The sequence below is a fragment of the Terrapene carolina genome, unplaced genomic scaffold (genome assembly GCF_002925995.2).
Source record: "Terrapene carolina triunguis isolate 2854851 unplaced genomic scaffold, T_m_triunguis-2.0 Scaffold423, whole genome shotgun sequence".
Taxonomy (NCBI): domain Eukaryota; kingdom Metazoa; phylum Chordata; order Testudines; family Emydidae; genus Terrapene; species Terrapene triunguis.
In genome coordinates this window covers 1,323,484-1,338,282 of record NW_020664774.1, presented here as the reverse complement: position 1 = coordinate 1,338,282, position 14,799 = coordinate 1,323,484, and the positions used below count along the sequence as shown (strand labels likewise).

Genomic DNA, 14,799 nt, shown 5'->3' with positions numbered 1-14,799 from the left:
GATGGGGAATGGGACACAGGCCTTGCCCTCTAGGGGGCGCTGGCTCCGATCCAGCTCAGGAAAGGGACTAGGAGGTTCTGGTGCAATGGAGGCTCCCCCCGGTCACTCACCCATGGCCTCCCCTGGCGGCAAACATCTCGTGGAAGGGGAACTGCCGGTGCAGATCCTTTTCAATCACATCCAGCCACTTGGGGTCCCCGGGCTGGCGCTCCAGCTCCTAGGAGTCACGGCAACAGGGGGTGAGACTCTGCCCGTCACCCCCCCGCCTCTCCCTGCCCCCCAAAACCACCCCGGAGGGGGAGGCCACGCACCTCAAATTTGCTGGGGTTCTGCTCCAGGAGCTCCTTGCTGTTCGACAGCAGCTGCCAGGCTTTGGCACGGAGAGACGAGGGGATCCCCTTCCGACAGCGCAGCTTCACCTGCCAAACAAGAGCCGCCGTGTTCGCACCGCGCAGCGCCCCCTGCTGGGGGGGAGGGACCCAGCGCCCCTCGTCCGCCCCACAGCGCCCCCTGCTGGGGGGGGAGCCAGCGCCCCTCGTCCGCCCCACAGCGCCCCCTGCTGGGACAGGCCGGGCGCTCCCCCCACAGCCAGCGCCCCTCGTCCTCGCCACAGCGCCCCCTGCTGGGGGAGGCCAGAGTAGCCGGGAGCTCCCCCCACAGCCAGCCCCCCACCCCCCTCCCCACAGCACCCCCTCCTGGGACAGGCCGGGGCTGGAGCAGCCAGAAGCTCCCCCTACAGCCAGCGCCCCGCCCCCTCCCCACAGCGCTCCCTGCTAGGTGAGGCCGGGGCTGGAGCAGCCAGAAGCTCCCCCTACAGCCAGCACCCCGCCCCTCCCCACAGCGCTCCCTGCTAGGTGAGGCCGGGGCTGCAGAAGCTACTCACCTTCTGGAATCGCCGCGAGAGCCATTTATCCCAATGGGAAAACATATCGAGCCATTTGAGCTCCCGCTGCCGCGCCACGTCCACCGGGATGGCGCTCTCCCTGTGGGGGGGAGGGGGGTAAGAGGGGATCAGAGACACAGCGCGGCCACACCCCACCAGCCAGGTACAGCAAGGGGAGGACTGCCAGCGGGGCGAGCTTCCCCACAGCAGTGCCCTGGAGGGAGAGTGGGGCTGTGGCGCTGGGAGCTTCCCCACCCAGAGGAGGGCACGGAAGGGGACGGGGTGGCAGAAAGGAGACTACCCCCGCTGGGGTACGTCGGCTCCCAGCCTGCAACGGGAACTGGGGCCCGATCAAGCCATCTAGGTTGTTAGTAATTATAATAGGGACCTCGGCTTCCCCTCACAGCCCTGCCGGTGCCCCTCACTCCTGAGCCGCAGCCCCTGCTAGCCCAGCCCTGGGCTCCCCCAGCTCTGCCGGTGCCCCTCACTCCTGACTCTCAGCCCCTGCTAGCCCAGCCCTGGGTTCCCCTGCCCCCCAGCTCTACCAAAGCTCCATCCCAGGGATGTGATGGGCGGGCTTGACTGAGAAGTGAAATTAACAAGGCCCAGAGTGAAACAGACCAGCCCAGTTTCCATTCCCCCGGGAGGAAGAAGGAAACATGGAGGGGCCGAAATGATTCTGCGGCAGATCGAGCCAGGGAGGCTCTGCTCCAGCCCCGCAGCAGCAGCCCCCGAGCTCTCAGTTCCCGCTTCAAAACACCTTGTGCTGCCGCTTCCCGAGCAGCCCCCCGCCTCTTCCGCTGCTCTGTCCTCTTCCCTGAGCTGTGCGAAGGGGGAGACCCAGCCCCAGGCGGGGAACCCGCTGGCTCAGGGGGAAGGGGAATGGGACGTGGAGCCTTTCCCCTCTAGATCAAAACCGGGGAAGCTATCCCAAGCTGATGCCCTGGCATGTGATGAGTCTGTTGGGTCTCAGCCAATGCGTCCCCAGCCTCTCCATTCCCCCCCCCCCATGGGTGATGACCAGGCCCCCCAGCAGCCTCAGCAGACAGGCCAAGGGCAGAACGGTCCATGGAGGAGGCCCTGGGGTATATGGGGGGGGCAGACTGAGCTCGGACTCCACAGGACCTGGGTAGGGAGTGGATGGGCGGGGGGAGGGCGGAGAAACAGGAAGAGCAGGGAGGGGAAACAGGAAGTGGTGGCTTGGGGCTGCCTCATTGAGAAACTCAGGAAGGGAAGCGGGGGCGTTTGCATGAGCACGGGGGGGGGAGGGAGAAGTGGGGAGATGCCCCTTCTACGCCATCTCCCCCCACTGCAGAGCTGTGTCTGGAGGGTCTGTCTCCCCGCACGGATCAGCCCCTCCCCACGGCCCAGTCTCTCTCCCCCACGGCCCAGCCATCCCACGGCCCAGCCTCTGCCCCCCACGGCCCAGCCCCCCCAAGGCCCAGTCTCTCCCCCCACAGATCGGCCCAGTCTACCCCCCCCAGCATCAGCCCCTCCCCACCCAAGCCCCATACACACACCCAAGTGTCCCCCCATATCCATACCTGGGCCCAATATCCCTACCTCTTCCCCCAGCCCCCGCTCAGTCCCTCCCTAACAGGCCCAGGCTCCGCTCCGCACCCCCTCTGATCTGGCCCCTCATCCTGGTCTCCCCCCCCCGCTCCCTTCCCCGCCTGGATCAGCCGCTCGGCCCAGCCGATCTGATCTTGCTTTCTCCCCTCCCCTCGGTCTCCCCAACCCGGTTTCCTCTGCCTCCAGATCAGCCCCTGGGCCTAGCTTCCAACACCATGACTCCTCCACCCAGTCATCCCCTCCCCGCCCCTGGGCCAGCACACAGCCCCCAGGGACTCGGCTGCATTGCGGGGCAGGCCCTGAGCCCCAGGGATGGGCTAGACCCCAGCCAGCGTGGAAAGACACCTGCTTCAGTCAAGCCACCCATGTGCCGAGCGGGCCAGGTCTCGGCTCCTGCCCTCCCCCCCCCGACTCTGACCAGGGCTAGTTTGTGGGGGGCGAGGGGAGGCAGGACCGGGTGGAGAGAGGGGGCCGGGCGGGGGAGTGATCTCAAGTTCCCTAGGAGTTTTGTTTCGGCCTGGGAGGGGGATGGAGGGACAGAAACTCCCAAGGACAGGCTCCAGGCGTGGCTCCCCCAGGGCGAGATGGGGCTGGGCGGGGAGGCTGAGGCCTGAGGAAGGCACAGGAGAGGGATGGGTCAGGAAAGCAGGAAAGACCCCTGCTCCAGGCACTCCCTCGCCACAGCTCTCGGCCTCTCTGCTGAGGCTGCCAGGGCTGGACCGGGCAGCACCGCAGGCCCTGGGCGGATCTGGGCTGAGACCCAACACACTCGCTGCCTGCTGGGGACTGTGAATGGGGGTCAGAGGGGAATGGCCGTCTGACCCTGGGAACAGATGGGAGCTGGTGCCCCCTAGAGGGGAAAGGGCCTGGGTCCCATTTCCCACCCCCGTGAGCCAGCCAGTCCCCTGCCCTGGCGCCAGACCGGAGCCAGCGCCCCCTAGAGAGGAAAGAGCAAACGTGACGGGGGGCAGCTCAGGTACTCACGGCATCCCCGAGTGCTGGTTGCCCCCCAAGAAGCCATATTTGTCTGTTCTGCGGTAGGCCAAGCCATTGATCTCCGAGTCCGAGCCTAGGGAGCTGACGTCGTCCAAGAAGCCGGGGCCACTCAGGGACTCCAAGGTGCCCGACATGAGGCTGACTGAATCCAGGTAACTCAGGGTGTCTGGAGCCGGCGGGCGCCTGGGAGGTGGGATTCCAGGACCCAGGCTGGACTGCGACCCCATGTCCTGGGAGGCGGTGGACACCAGGTCTGCAGGCCCCTCCGTCGCAGTGGGGGAGCTCTTCTCCGGCGCCACCGGGCTGGGCGCCACCACCACCAAGGCCGGCGAGGGGAAGGGCACCGGGAGGGGTTTCACCGGGGTGCGCGGGGCAGCGGTTTCCATGGCGGGAGACGGCGTGGGAGAGGCTGCCACTGTGGTGACCGTTTCCTTGGGACCCATCACCACGTCGACCCCTGCCATCTGCATCGTTTCTGTGGAAACCATCCCTGTAGTGGCCGCTATGGTGCCTACAGGTGCCATTGCCACAGGAGACGCCACCGGATTGGTGCTGTTGCCTGTCGGCCCCGGACACGCCGTCCCGCTGCTCGTCGCCGCTGCCACACTGCCGGTTGCCGGTGCCAAGCTGCCCGGCGACGCCGTCGCGTTGCCTAGAGACGCCGCCACATGGCCTGTAGCTGCCGGAGACGCCGCCAGGTTGCCTGGAGATGCCGCCACAGTGCCAGTTGCCGCCACGGTGCCGGGAGACTCCGCCCCACTGCCCGCCGCCGCCGGAGATACGGCCGGGCTGCCTGTCGCCGCCGCCCCGCTGCCCGTCGCCACGGCCGGGCTGCCTGTCGCCGTGGGAGACGCCGCCCCGCTGCCCGCCGCCGCCGGAGATACGGCCAGGTTGCCTGTCGCCGTGGGAGACGCTGCCCCGCTGCCCGTCACCGCCGGAGACGCCGCCCCGCTGCCCCGAGCCGCCGGAGACGCCGCCCCGCTGCCCTGAGCCGCCGCCGCGCTGCCCCCGGGCCCGGGCGAGGCCGCCGGCGCCGTGGCCGGGGGTCTGGGTGCCAGCGGGGTTGGCGTCGCCATGGCGCTCATCTTGGCGGCGTAGAGCACCGAGCGGGGGGCGTTGTACCGGGGCGGGGGCGACGGGGCGTCGCCAGCCCCCATCTCCATGGCGACAGCGGGCTCCTCCCCCCCCGGCCCTGCGGGGGCGGCCTAGTGGCCCCCACCGAAGCCTGGGCTACAGTGATGGGGGAGGGGGGTGGAGGCAGGAGCCTCGCTGGGTCTCTGCCTCAGCCTGAGCATCCAGCAACCAGAAGCCAGGGTGCCCCCCCCAGGCTGCGCGCGCAGCCCGGCAGTGCCACGTGGGAGGGCGGCCAATCCCAGGCCGGGAGGGCAACCGGGCCAGCCAATTAGAGGGGAGGTGGGGGAGGGTTGTGGGAGGGCGGGTCCGAGTGGGCGGGAGCGGCTCCCGGATGGGCCAGTCAGGGCAAGGAAGGTCGGGGTTCCGGCCAATCGGGGAGATGGCGATCAAAAGAGGAAGGGCGGGTGAGAGAAGGGCTGGGGCGACGGGGCGGGACCAGTGGGGATGTGGCCAATCAGAGCAGAGGTATTGCCCCAGCCGCCCAATCGGAAGGTGAGGTTAAACCAATCAACACAGAGACAGGAGAGGCGGGCCTGTGAGAGGAAGGAGCGGATCTAACCCGACATTTAACCAATCCTAGGAGGACCGGCGTTATGTCAGCCAATTAGCGGCAAGAAAGGTCGCAGCTCAACCAATCAGTGTCGGGGACACCTCCAGCTTTCACGGGCGGCCCGAGCGCCTTGTCTGCCGGCCAATAAAACATCGGAGCGGGAAACTGATCGGCGACTCCTCGGGCCAATGAGCGCGGACTTAGGGCGGGAGTGGCAGGCTCCTCGACAAATGGACATCCAAGAGAGGGCAGCTCAGAATGGGGCGGACTCCGCCAAGGGGAAGGGACCGTTGATGACAGTTGGGCGGTTGATTGGCGGTTGTCTCAACCAATAGGAGAGGGGGGCTGGCGGAAGGGGCAGCCAATGGGAAGGGAGGCGGGGAGGGGGCCCAGCAGCAGCCAATGGGGAAGGGAGGCGGGGAGGGGCCTAGCAGCAGCCAATGGGAAGGGGGCTGGGGGTTGGCCGAGTTGAAAAGGATTCTGGGAGTTTGGTCAAGTGGTGCTAGCCCAGCTGGGGCGGGGAAAGGAACCAGGACTCCTGGGTTCTCTCCCTGGCTCTGGGAGGGGAGTGGGGTCTAGTGGTTAGAGCAGGGGGGCTGGGAGCCAGGACGCCTGGGTTCTCTCCCCGGCTCTGGGAGGGGAGTGGGGTCTAGTGGTTAGAGCAGGGGGGGCTGGGAGCCAGGACGCCTGGGTTCTCTGGGAGGGGAGTGGGGTGAGAGTGCGGGGTGGGACAGGGAGCCCGAAAAAGCTGATTGTGCTTACCGTTTATAACCGTAACACACAGTTGCCCCTCCTTCACCTGCATGAGTGTTCACTCTGGACCCTAAGGATGGCCATTGCATCATTTGGAGCCTGTTTGCAGAGTCCTTTGGCAGGGAGATTCAGCCTGCTCTGGAATTGGAGGCGCAGCTCTGAATTGTGGGAGGGTCTTATGCACAAGATTCCCCTCCCCGTCAACTTGCCCCTCAATCCATCCCACCTAGTTTATCCAGCTCGGTCTCCCCCCTCCCCTGTACCAGCCTTGGCACATGGGGGCAGGTGGTAGATCCCTGTGTGTGTTGGGTGCGGGGCACGAGGCTGGCCCCTAACCAGGGATCGGTGTGCCATTGGGGTGGGGAGGGCCACCCCAGGGCTGGGCAGATGGCGTGAGGGCTGCCAAGTTGTCGGTGGCTCGGAGGAGACAGCTGGTGCCGCCCGTCTTGAGAAGGAAACTTTCTCCGGGATGCCCAGATAGCCAGGGACAGTGAGAGGGATACGGCGCACACAGGACAGTCCCACACTGTCCCTGCACCAGGGCATGGAAACCCCACTAGCCCATTCCCACCCAGAGGCGATCTGCCATGTCTGTCCATCCCCCCAACATCCCTCTATTTATCTCTCCCTCCATCTGTGTCCCTCTCATGGAGATACAAAACAGAGGCCAAGCAGTGGGGTGGGATGGGGGTCACCCCATAGTGGGGACCCTTATTGGGGTGACACAAATGAGAGCAACAGGAGAGATTCAGAGTTCAGGAACGGGGGCCTTGGATCTTGTAGGGGGGTCCATATTGGGGTGCCACACATGGAGACGCAGAGCTGGGCGGCCCATATGGGGGGCAGATGGGGCAGGAGCATGAGATCTGGAGCTTTTAGGGGGATCCTTATTGGGGTGACACACAGAGGAGAAGCAGATGGGACAAGAGAGGGGGATTCATAAAGATGTGACTCATGGGGCAGCAGATGATGCAAAAGAGGGGGGACCCATACTGGGGGTGACAGTGGGGAGCAGGTGGGGCCCAATATTGGGGTGACACCCGAGGGGCAGCAGAGGGGGTGAATGGGGCAGAAGCAGGTCAGGGAAGCTGGATCGACTGAGGCAGGCTCTATGTTGGGGCAATACATGGGGTCGGGGGACCCTATGGGGGGTCATGTGGGGCAGCCTGGGGGCCAAGCAGACTGGAGGGATCCCACCTCTCCTGTCTCCTTTCTCCAAGAAAGGAGCGGCCCAGCCGGGATCTATTTCAAGCCCGGGGCTCCTCCGAGCCAAACTTGAAGATGCTGCTATAGTTAGCCCTTGGCACGTCACCCCCCCGACACCCCCCAGGAGCTCTATATAACCCCAGGGGGATTGGCAGGGCTCCCCAGCCTGCCCAGCTTCCCCCGCCAGCAGAGACCTCCCAACAGCTGCGCCCGCCCGCTGAGAGGAGATGGTAAGTGAGACGGACACAGGCAGACGGACGGACCCCGGGGAATTGAACTGAGACCCCCACACATACACGCCGCGGCTTTGGAACACTCGGACCCGCCTGTGGAAAGCTACAGTGTGGAGAGAAATTACCAGGGGATCAATCGATATATCTGTCCCCACACACACACACCCTACCTACCTACCTACCTATCCCCATCCACCCCCTCTATCTATCTATCTATCTATCTATCCCATCCAGCCCATCTATCTATTTATCCCCATCTACCCTCTCTATCTATCTATCTATCTATCTATCTATCTCCATCCACCCCCTCTATCTATCTATCCCCACCCACCCCCTCTATCTCTCTATCCCTATTCATCCCTATCTATCTATCTATCTATCTATCTATCTATCTATCTATCCCCATACACCTCCTCTATCTAATCTATCCCCATAAACCCCTCTCATCCATCCATCTATCCCTGTACACTCTATCTATCCATCCCCACATACACTCCTCTATCTCTCTAGCCCCATCCCCCCACTCCTCTCTCTCTAGATCCATACACCCCCTATCTAGCCATCCATCTATCCATCCCAGTCATCTATCTGTCCCCCCTCATCTCTATCTACCCATCCATCCCCCCACGCCCCCTTCCTCCTGCACCTGTCCATCTCCAGGCATCCCCCTAAGATGGCTCAGGCATGTCCTACTCTCCTGCAGGTTTTGGGGGTCACTTCTAGCCGGGTCCCTTCCCCCGCGATTTCCCCATGCCATAAGGGTGCTCTGGGCATGGAGGGGGGAGAGATGGAGTCCGATGCACAGACAGACGGCGCTTGAGACCCCATCCCGACCGGATCTCTGTCCCCTTCCACCGCCCTCCCATCGCTGAGACTGTGGGGTCATCTGGGTCCCGACACCCAACTGAGCCATGGTGGCCCCATCTGGGGGGGGAGCACAGAGCCAAAAATTAATCCCTCATGTGTATTGGGGGGGCAGCAGAATCTGTGTCCCTGGAGTATCTTCCAACCCTAGGGCTAGACTCTTGGGGAGCCCAAACCTCTCCTCTAGCCTCGGCAAAAACACCCCACCTTTGACTTAGGGCCAGCTCCCCCAAGGGAAAAAAACTGGGATAGCCTTGTTATCCATTGGGGGACTGTTACCCCCTCACCAATAGACACCCCATCTCATAACTGCCCCTAAACACAGCTGAGGCCCCCCACTTGCATTGCTTAACAGGTGTTTCCCCATGCACCCCCATTTCCCCCACTAACTCCCATTCACCCCAATTTCCATGTGCCCCCACTAACTGCTGTACATCCTATTTCCCCCACTAACTCCCATGCACCCCAATAACTCATATGTACCCCTATTTTCCCCACTAACTCCAATATATTCCACAATAACTGCTGTGCACCCCAATTTCCCCACTAACGCCTGTGCACATCCCAGTAATTCTCATGCACCCCCAATAACTCCCATACACCTCTCAATGTCCCCCCTATGCACCACAATTCCACCCATATCTCCCCTGCACCTCCTTCTAGCCCCCCAATATTGCACACTGCACCCCAATTCCCTCGCTAGCTCCCATGCACCTCCAATAACCCCCACTTCTCTAAGTTCACCCCAAGAGCTCCCCCAGTCCATCTCTTGGGCTCTGCACCCACTGATCACAGACAGGGAGGATGAGGGTGATATGGGGCACCAGACCTATGTCCAGGGCTCAGCTCTGGGGGCGGGGGGAGGGCATGGTGGCTCATGGCACGGCCTGTCTGCTTTTCTTCCCCTCCACTCCCTCCCTCCCCCCAAAAAAACCCCAGGCACCCAAGAAGGCGAAGAGGAAGGCAGCCGAAGGCAGCTCCAATGTCTTCTCTATGTTTGACCAAACCCAAATCCAGGAGTTCAAAGAGGTGAGGAGGAGGAGGTAGGGTGGATAAAGGGCAGGGAGGGGTGAGGGTGGGGGGTAAGATTGGCCCCTCCAGTCTAGTCCCCTGTCTCTGGGGGGCGGGATCATCCCACCAAACCTTGATGCTCTAGGGTGGGGTCCAGGGCTCCGTCTCCCCAAGTCCTCCTCGCTCCCACGACTCCCCGAAATGACCCCGCCTCGCCCGATCCGACAGAGAGACGCCTCCCCGCTGCGTCCTTCTCCCTGGGGGCGGCCGTCTCCCCAGCTCCCATCCCTCCCGGCACAGACGGGGCCGTTTCCTTCCCCGGATCCCGAGGGCCGGACGTCTATTTTGGGGGCCGGAGGGTGGAGACACAACATCTGTGATTGGGGTTGGAGGCGCCTTACAAGGAAATCCCTGGAGACGTGGAATTGGGGAAGGGAGGGGTGCCAATGGGGCAGCTCCATCTTTGCTGGGGGGTAGCTTCCTCCCCCCCCCCCCCCGTCTCTGGAGAGCTCGTCAGCTCCTCCGGCATGCAGCACCTGTCCCCCACGGGAGGGGGGCTGCATCGGGACGGGGGCACGCCGCCAGACGGGGATTCCTGGCGTTCCTTCCGTCCCCGAGGAGCCGGGAACGGGGGCTGGGTGACAGGTGTCTCCGGGGGAACAGCTGCAAGGGGGGGCAGTGGGGGGAGGCCGGGCTGCAGAGATCTATACGGCCCTTGGCATCTCTCCATTCCCATGATCCTTTGCTCCTCTCCCACTTAGGCCTTCACCGTCATTGACCAGAACAGAGATGGCATCATCGACAAGGAAGACCTGAGAGACACATTCGCTGCCATGGGTAAAGAGGCGGGGCCAGACCATGGTGGGAGGGGCTTCTCTGGGGTGGGAGGGGCCATTCCAAGGGAAGTGGGGTCTATGTGGGCAGGGAGGGACCTGTTCCAGGAGGGGGGGATGGGATTCCCCCCGCACACTTTATAACCCTCCCCCCCATTGGCAGGGCGCCTGAACGTGAAGAACGAGGAGCTGGAGGCCATGATTAAGGAAGCCAGCGGCCCCATCAACTTCACCGTCTTCCTCACCATGTTTGGGGAGAAGCTCAAGGGTGAGTGACTCCCCCGCATCCTGCTTGGTACATCCCCCTCTCCCCTCATCGAGCTCCCCTTTGGTATGCCCCCATCCCCTTGGTACATTCCCATAACCCCCCATTATGTCCTCCTTGGTACATCCCCATCTCCTCTCATCCTGCTCCCCCTTGGTACATCCCCATTTCCTCCCCCTGCGTATGTCTCCATCTTTTCTCCCCCAACCTCTGACACATCCTCACCCCCCCCCAATCACATACCCATCCTGCTCCCTCTTACCCATTGGTACATCCCATCCCCCCAATCACAACCCCATTGGTACATCCCATTCCACCCAACCCACTACCCATTGGTACTTCCCATCATGCTCCCCAGCCTGCTATGCATTGGTACCTCCCATCCTCCCATTCCCTCCCCATTGGTATGTCCCATTACCGCCCCATCCCATCCCCCCTTAGCCTCTCCCCTATTGGTACATCCCATCCTCCCATTCCCTCCCCATTGGTATGTCCCATTACTGCCCCATCCCATCCCCCCCATTCACTTCCCCATTGGTACGCCCCAACCCCCCAATTCTCGCCCTCTCCGCCCCCCCAGGTGCTGACCCCGAGGACGTGATCATGGGGGCGTTCAAGGTGCTGGACAGCGAGGCCAAAGGCACCATCAAGAAGCAGTTGTGAGTATCCCTGTCCCCAGCAGGGGGCGCTGGGGGTGAGTGTGGGGGTCTCCCCGGGGCAGGGGGCGCTAGGGGTGGGTGTGGGGGTCTCCCCGGGGCATGGGGTGCTAGGAGTGACCCCGGCCCTGAGAGCGCACAGGGAGGGGGGGGTCTCCCCAGCAGAGGGCGCTCTCCCCAGGGTGTGGGGTGTTGGGGGGGTACGCCAGGGCTGAGAAATCAGGGGTGTCTCCCCAGAATTTGGGGTGTCTGATCGCCACTCTCTCTCTTCCCCCCTCGCAGCCTGGAAGAACTTCTGACCACCCAGTGCGACAGATTCACCCCGGAAGAGGTGAGAAATTTGGGGGTGACCCCCCTGAACCCCAATACAAACCCATCCCCCCCAGATCATCCCATCCAACCTGATCCCTCCCACAGCAGCAGTGGGTGGGGTCTGGGATCGAGGGGCACAGACCCTAGCTTTGGGGGTGGGGTCACCCCAATTTTAACTCCCCTCTTGCTCCTGTCCCCCCCCCCCAGATCAAGAACATGTGGTCAGCTTTTCCTCCAGATGTGGCCGGCAACGTGGACTACAAGAACATCTGCTACGTCATTACACACGGTGAAGACAAAGAAGGGGAGTAAATCCATCAGGCCTACCCAAATTCCCCTGCCCCCCCATCCAGGGGGCTGGCGCTGTGGGTTCCCATCCACCCACACCCCCCAGGTTGGGGGCATCTCCCCCACATGACGCCAAATCAGCTTCAGTTTTGGACCCCCAAACTGCAGACGCCACTCTTATTTATTATGATTTTGGGGTGGGGAGCTGGGACCCCACAACCTTGCCCTTCCCCACCCTGCAGCCAGAGTCTTAAGAAACTGATCAGGACCCGTGTCAAGAATTGAGAAAAAAAAAGTCTCAATAAAGATGAGGAAACCTGTTTTTAACTCTCTCGGTGTCCTGGTCTGTCCTGTTGCGACTGCTTCTGGAGTGGGACACAGTGGCTGTTTAGATAGGGATCAAGGTGGGCTAATGAAGTGGCAGTGGTTGAAATCCTGGCCCCACTGAAGTCTGTGTTTGTTTTCCTATAACTTCAGTCAGGTCAGGATGTCACAGCAGGTTTTGGAATGAAGAAATTAGATACTTTTATCTGTTAACCTATGGAATGCCCTGCCACATGATTTCATGGAGTTACAATTTCACACACAGCTCAGGAAATTTGGGACGTGATGGTTCTTAGGAGCAATTCAAAAATGTAAAATCAAGACAGTACATTTCAGGGGAAAGATATGAGATGATTTTAGACATTAATCTGTGGAACACTCTGCCACATGATTTTAGGGAGCTAAAACTACACATGTGTCTTTAGAAAAATAGAATGTGATGGCTCTTAAGGTAAAATTAAAGTGCACAGATCAAGACAGCACATCTTAGAGGGAACATATGAAATAATTGTATCAATTAATCTCTGGAACTCCCTGACACACAATTTTGTTGAGATAAAATTTCACACATGGCTTAGAAAATGTAGCATGTGATACATCTTAGGACAGAATTATATTGGGCAAATTAAGGTAGCACATTTCAGAAGGAATTTGATTTTAACCAGTAGCCAGTGGAACTCCCCACCACATGAGTTTACAGAGCTTAAAATTTCATTCCCAGTTCAGGAAATGTAGTGTCTGATGGTTCTTAGGAAAGATGCAAAGTGAGAAAATCAAGACAGCATATTAGACATGGAAGAAACTAGAAATTTTTATCTGTTAATCTGTGAAACTCCCTGACCTTTGATTTCACTGAGCTAAAATTTCACACTCTGCCCTGAAAATTGGGGCTTATGGTCTTAGAAGGCAAAATCTCTCTGGACCGGCGTCTCCCGACAGATTTTGAGGGAAAAATCCACAGCTCGGGCCGACTGGGTGAGGCATCCCAGAGAAAGGACGTCTATACATGGGCCGAAGAATTGGGAGATATTCTCCTCCGAGATCCCCCCGCTGGCTTCCACCATCACCCGGGGATGGGCGGCTTTCAGCGCGCTGGCGGCAGGATGCAAATCCTAGAGGGACAAAGGGCAGGGTTATAAGGGAAGGGGCTACAGGTCCCCCCACCCCACCCGCTAGCCCCCAGACTCCCTGGTACCTCCGGGGAGAAGTTATCTAGCATGACCATGTCAGATCCGGCCCCTGCGGCTTCCAGGGCCTCTTCCAGCGAACGACACTCCACCTCCAGCTTCAGATGAAAGCCAGCCACCCGCTGGGCTTCCTGGATGGCCTGGAGGCGGAGAGAGAGTTCAGGCAGGGAATGGGACCCAGGCGTCCGGGTAGGAGACACCCTCCCCCGGCCCCCCAGTACTCCCAGAGATGGAGATGGGATCCAGGCATCTGTGATGGCTCCCCTAGGGGGCCCCACTGCGCTCCCAGAGACTGGGAGGGGTAATGGGACCCAGGCATCCAGGTAGGAGACACCCCCCCACAGTACTCCCAGGGCCACCCCCTTACCTGGGCAATTCCTCCCGCCGCCCAGACGTGGTTATCCTTCAGCATGACGAGACTGCCCAAGTCGTAGCGGTGGCCCGAAGCTCCCCCCACCAGCAGGGCGTACTTCTCGGCCAGCCTGAAACCTGGCGTGGTCTTCCTCGTCCCAGCCACTTGCCCGTGCCAGCCGGCCTCCCGCGCCAGCCGGCAGGCCCGTCCCGCGGCCGTGGCCACCCCGCTGCACCGTCCCAGGCAATTCAGGGCAGTCCTCTCCCCGAGCAAGAGGTGGCGGGCTTTGCCGCGGACTTCGGCCACGCGGGCCACGGGCTCCAGCCAGGCCCCCTCGGGCTGGAACCACTCCACGGTGCAGCCCAGCTCGGTAAAGACGGCATCAAAGAAGGGGCAGCCAGCCAACACCCCAGGAGACTTGCAGAGGAGGACAGCGCGCTCTGGGCCTTCCCCTACTGCGCAGCCGGCGGGGTCGAAGGCCGGGGCATCCTCTTGGAGCCAGTCCCGGACCAGCTGGCGCAAGCGGGGGGGCGGGAGGAGGTGGGAGAGATCCAGGCGGGAGGTCATGGCGTCGGTCTGCAACGGGAAACCATAGAAGCATTGGGGAGAAGACATACCAGAGCGTATGCTGCTCCTACAAGGCGGGGCATCTTTATGGCACCACCGAGTGGAGGAATAGAGGAACTGTGCCCAGAGCCAGTGCAACCCTGCTGGGAGAGGCCGGGGCTGGAGTGGCCGGGAGCTCCCCTCAAAGCCAGCACCCCCAGCACCGCCTGCTCCCCCTTTTCCCCTGGACGCCTGGGTCCCCTCACCCCCATTCCACGAGGGAAGACAGAGAAGGGGTTCACTCCCAGCTCTTCCCGCCACCCCAGGATCCTGTCTGCGTCTCTCCCTCCGCCCCCAGCCTGTCTGCAGCAAACTCCCTCCCCCAGCACATGGCAAAGTCCATCCCAATCTGTCCCAGAGCAAACAAACAGGGCAGAAGAATTCCCACTCCACTGCCACGGACCCCGAGCTCCCGGGCCTGGGGGGCCGGGGACCCCCTGAGCGGGAGGGATCTTACCTGCCACTGCCACTCGGTGGAGTCCGGGAGCCAGGGGCAGCTGGACAGAGAGCTGGAGCAGGACACACTTCCCGGCGTGGAAGGAGCAGGGGTGTGGGAGGGGCTGGCCAGGAGGTGGGACTGGCCAGGCAGGGCAGGGGTCTGAGAAAACACCTAGGATGCACTTCACACAGAGTATAAACGGCTTCCCCCCGAGAAGGGCCGCGTCCCAGCGCCGGGCAAGGGGTCCCCGTGTGCCCAACCACCCCCCCACCCCCGCGCCCCAGAGCCAGCCGCATCCCAGCACCAGGCAAGGGGACCCCATGTGCCCAGCCCCC

General features: G+C 62.0%; 3 protein-coding genes across 4 annotated transcripts in view; 1 reads left to right on the top strand and 2 right to left on the bottom strand.

Annotated features, from left to right (window-relative positions):
* Positions 1 to 4,313, bottom strand: part of TBC1D10B (TBC1 domain family member 10B) — a 9,212-nt gene extending 4,899 nt beyond the window's left edge. The window contains exons 1-4 of the mRNA XM_024216778.3: positions 3,440 to 4,313; positions 884 to 983; positions 312 to 419; positions 111 to 217 (exon numbers count right to left, since the gene is read on the bottom strand). Of these exons, the coding sequence (XP_024072546.1) occupies positions 111 to 217; positions 312 to 419; positions 884 to 983; positions 3,440 to 3,975 (851 nt within the window). The 5' untranslated portion in view covers positions 3,976 to 4,313. The remainder of the gene's footprint in view (positions 1 to 110; positions 218 to 311; positions 420 to 883; positions 984 to 3,439) is intronic.
* A 2,904-nt stretch (positions 4,314 to 7,217) lies between these two features.
* On the top strand, positions 7,218 to 11,886 carry MYLPF (myosin light chain, phosphorylatable, fast skeletal muscle). Its single transcript, XM_024216772.1, has 7 exons — positions 7,218 to 7,324; positions 9,131 to 9,220; positions 9,964 to 10,039; positions 10,199 to 10,303; positions 10,881 to 10,959; positions 11,239 to 11,287; positions 11,476 to 11,886. The coding sequence occupies exons 1-7, from the start codon at positions 7,322 to 7,324 to the stop codon at positions 11,578 to 11,580; spliced, it is 507 nt and encodes a 168-aa protein (XP_024072540.1). The 5' UTR covers positions 7,218 to 7,321; the 3' UTR covers positions 11,581 to 11,886.
* Positions 11,887 to 12,673: 787 nt separating this feature from the next.
* Positions 12,674 to 14,799, bottom strand: part of QPRT (quinolinate phosphoribosyltransferase) — a 2,713-nt gene continuing 587 nt past the window's right edge. The window contains exons 3-6 of one of the 2 annotated variants that reach the window (XM_029913040.1): positions 14,483 to 14,623; positions 13,435 to 13,995; positions 13,076 to 13,207; positions 12,674 to 12,992 (exon numbers count right to left, since the gene is read on the bottom strand). In XM_029913040.1, coding sequence (XP_029768900.1) covers positions 12,780 to 12,992; positions 13,076 to 13,207; positions 13,435 to 13,995; positions 14,483 to 14,623 — 1,047 coding nt within the window. In that variant the 3' untranslated portion in view covers positions 12,674 to 12,779. Of the gene's footprint in view, positions 12,993 to 13,075; positions 13,208 to 13,434; positions 13,996 to 14,231; positions 14,311 to 14,482; positions 14,624 to 14,799 lie in introns of those variants that run through there. The other variant, XM_024216774.1, reaches the window with a different exon arrangement.

Excerpts from the sequence above, each read along its gene's own strand:
- MYLPF (XM_024216772.1), top strand. Across the intron at positions 10,040-10,198 it reads AGACACATTCGCTGCCATGG|GGCGCCTGAACGTGAAGAAC; the intron begins GTAAAGAGGCGG and ends CCCCATTGGCAG. Across the intron at positions 11,288-11,475 it reads ACAGATTCACCCCGGAAGAG|ATCAAGAACATGTGGTCAGC; the intron begins GTGAGAAATTTG and ends CCCCCCCCCCAG.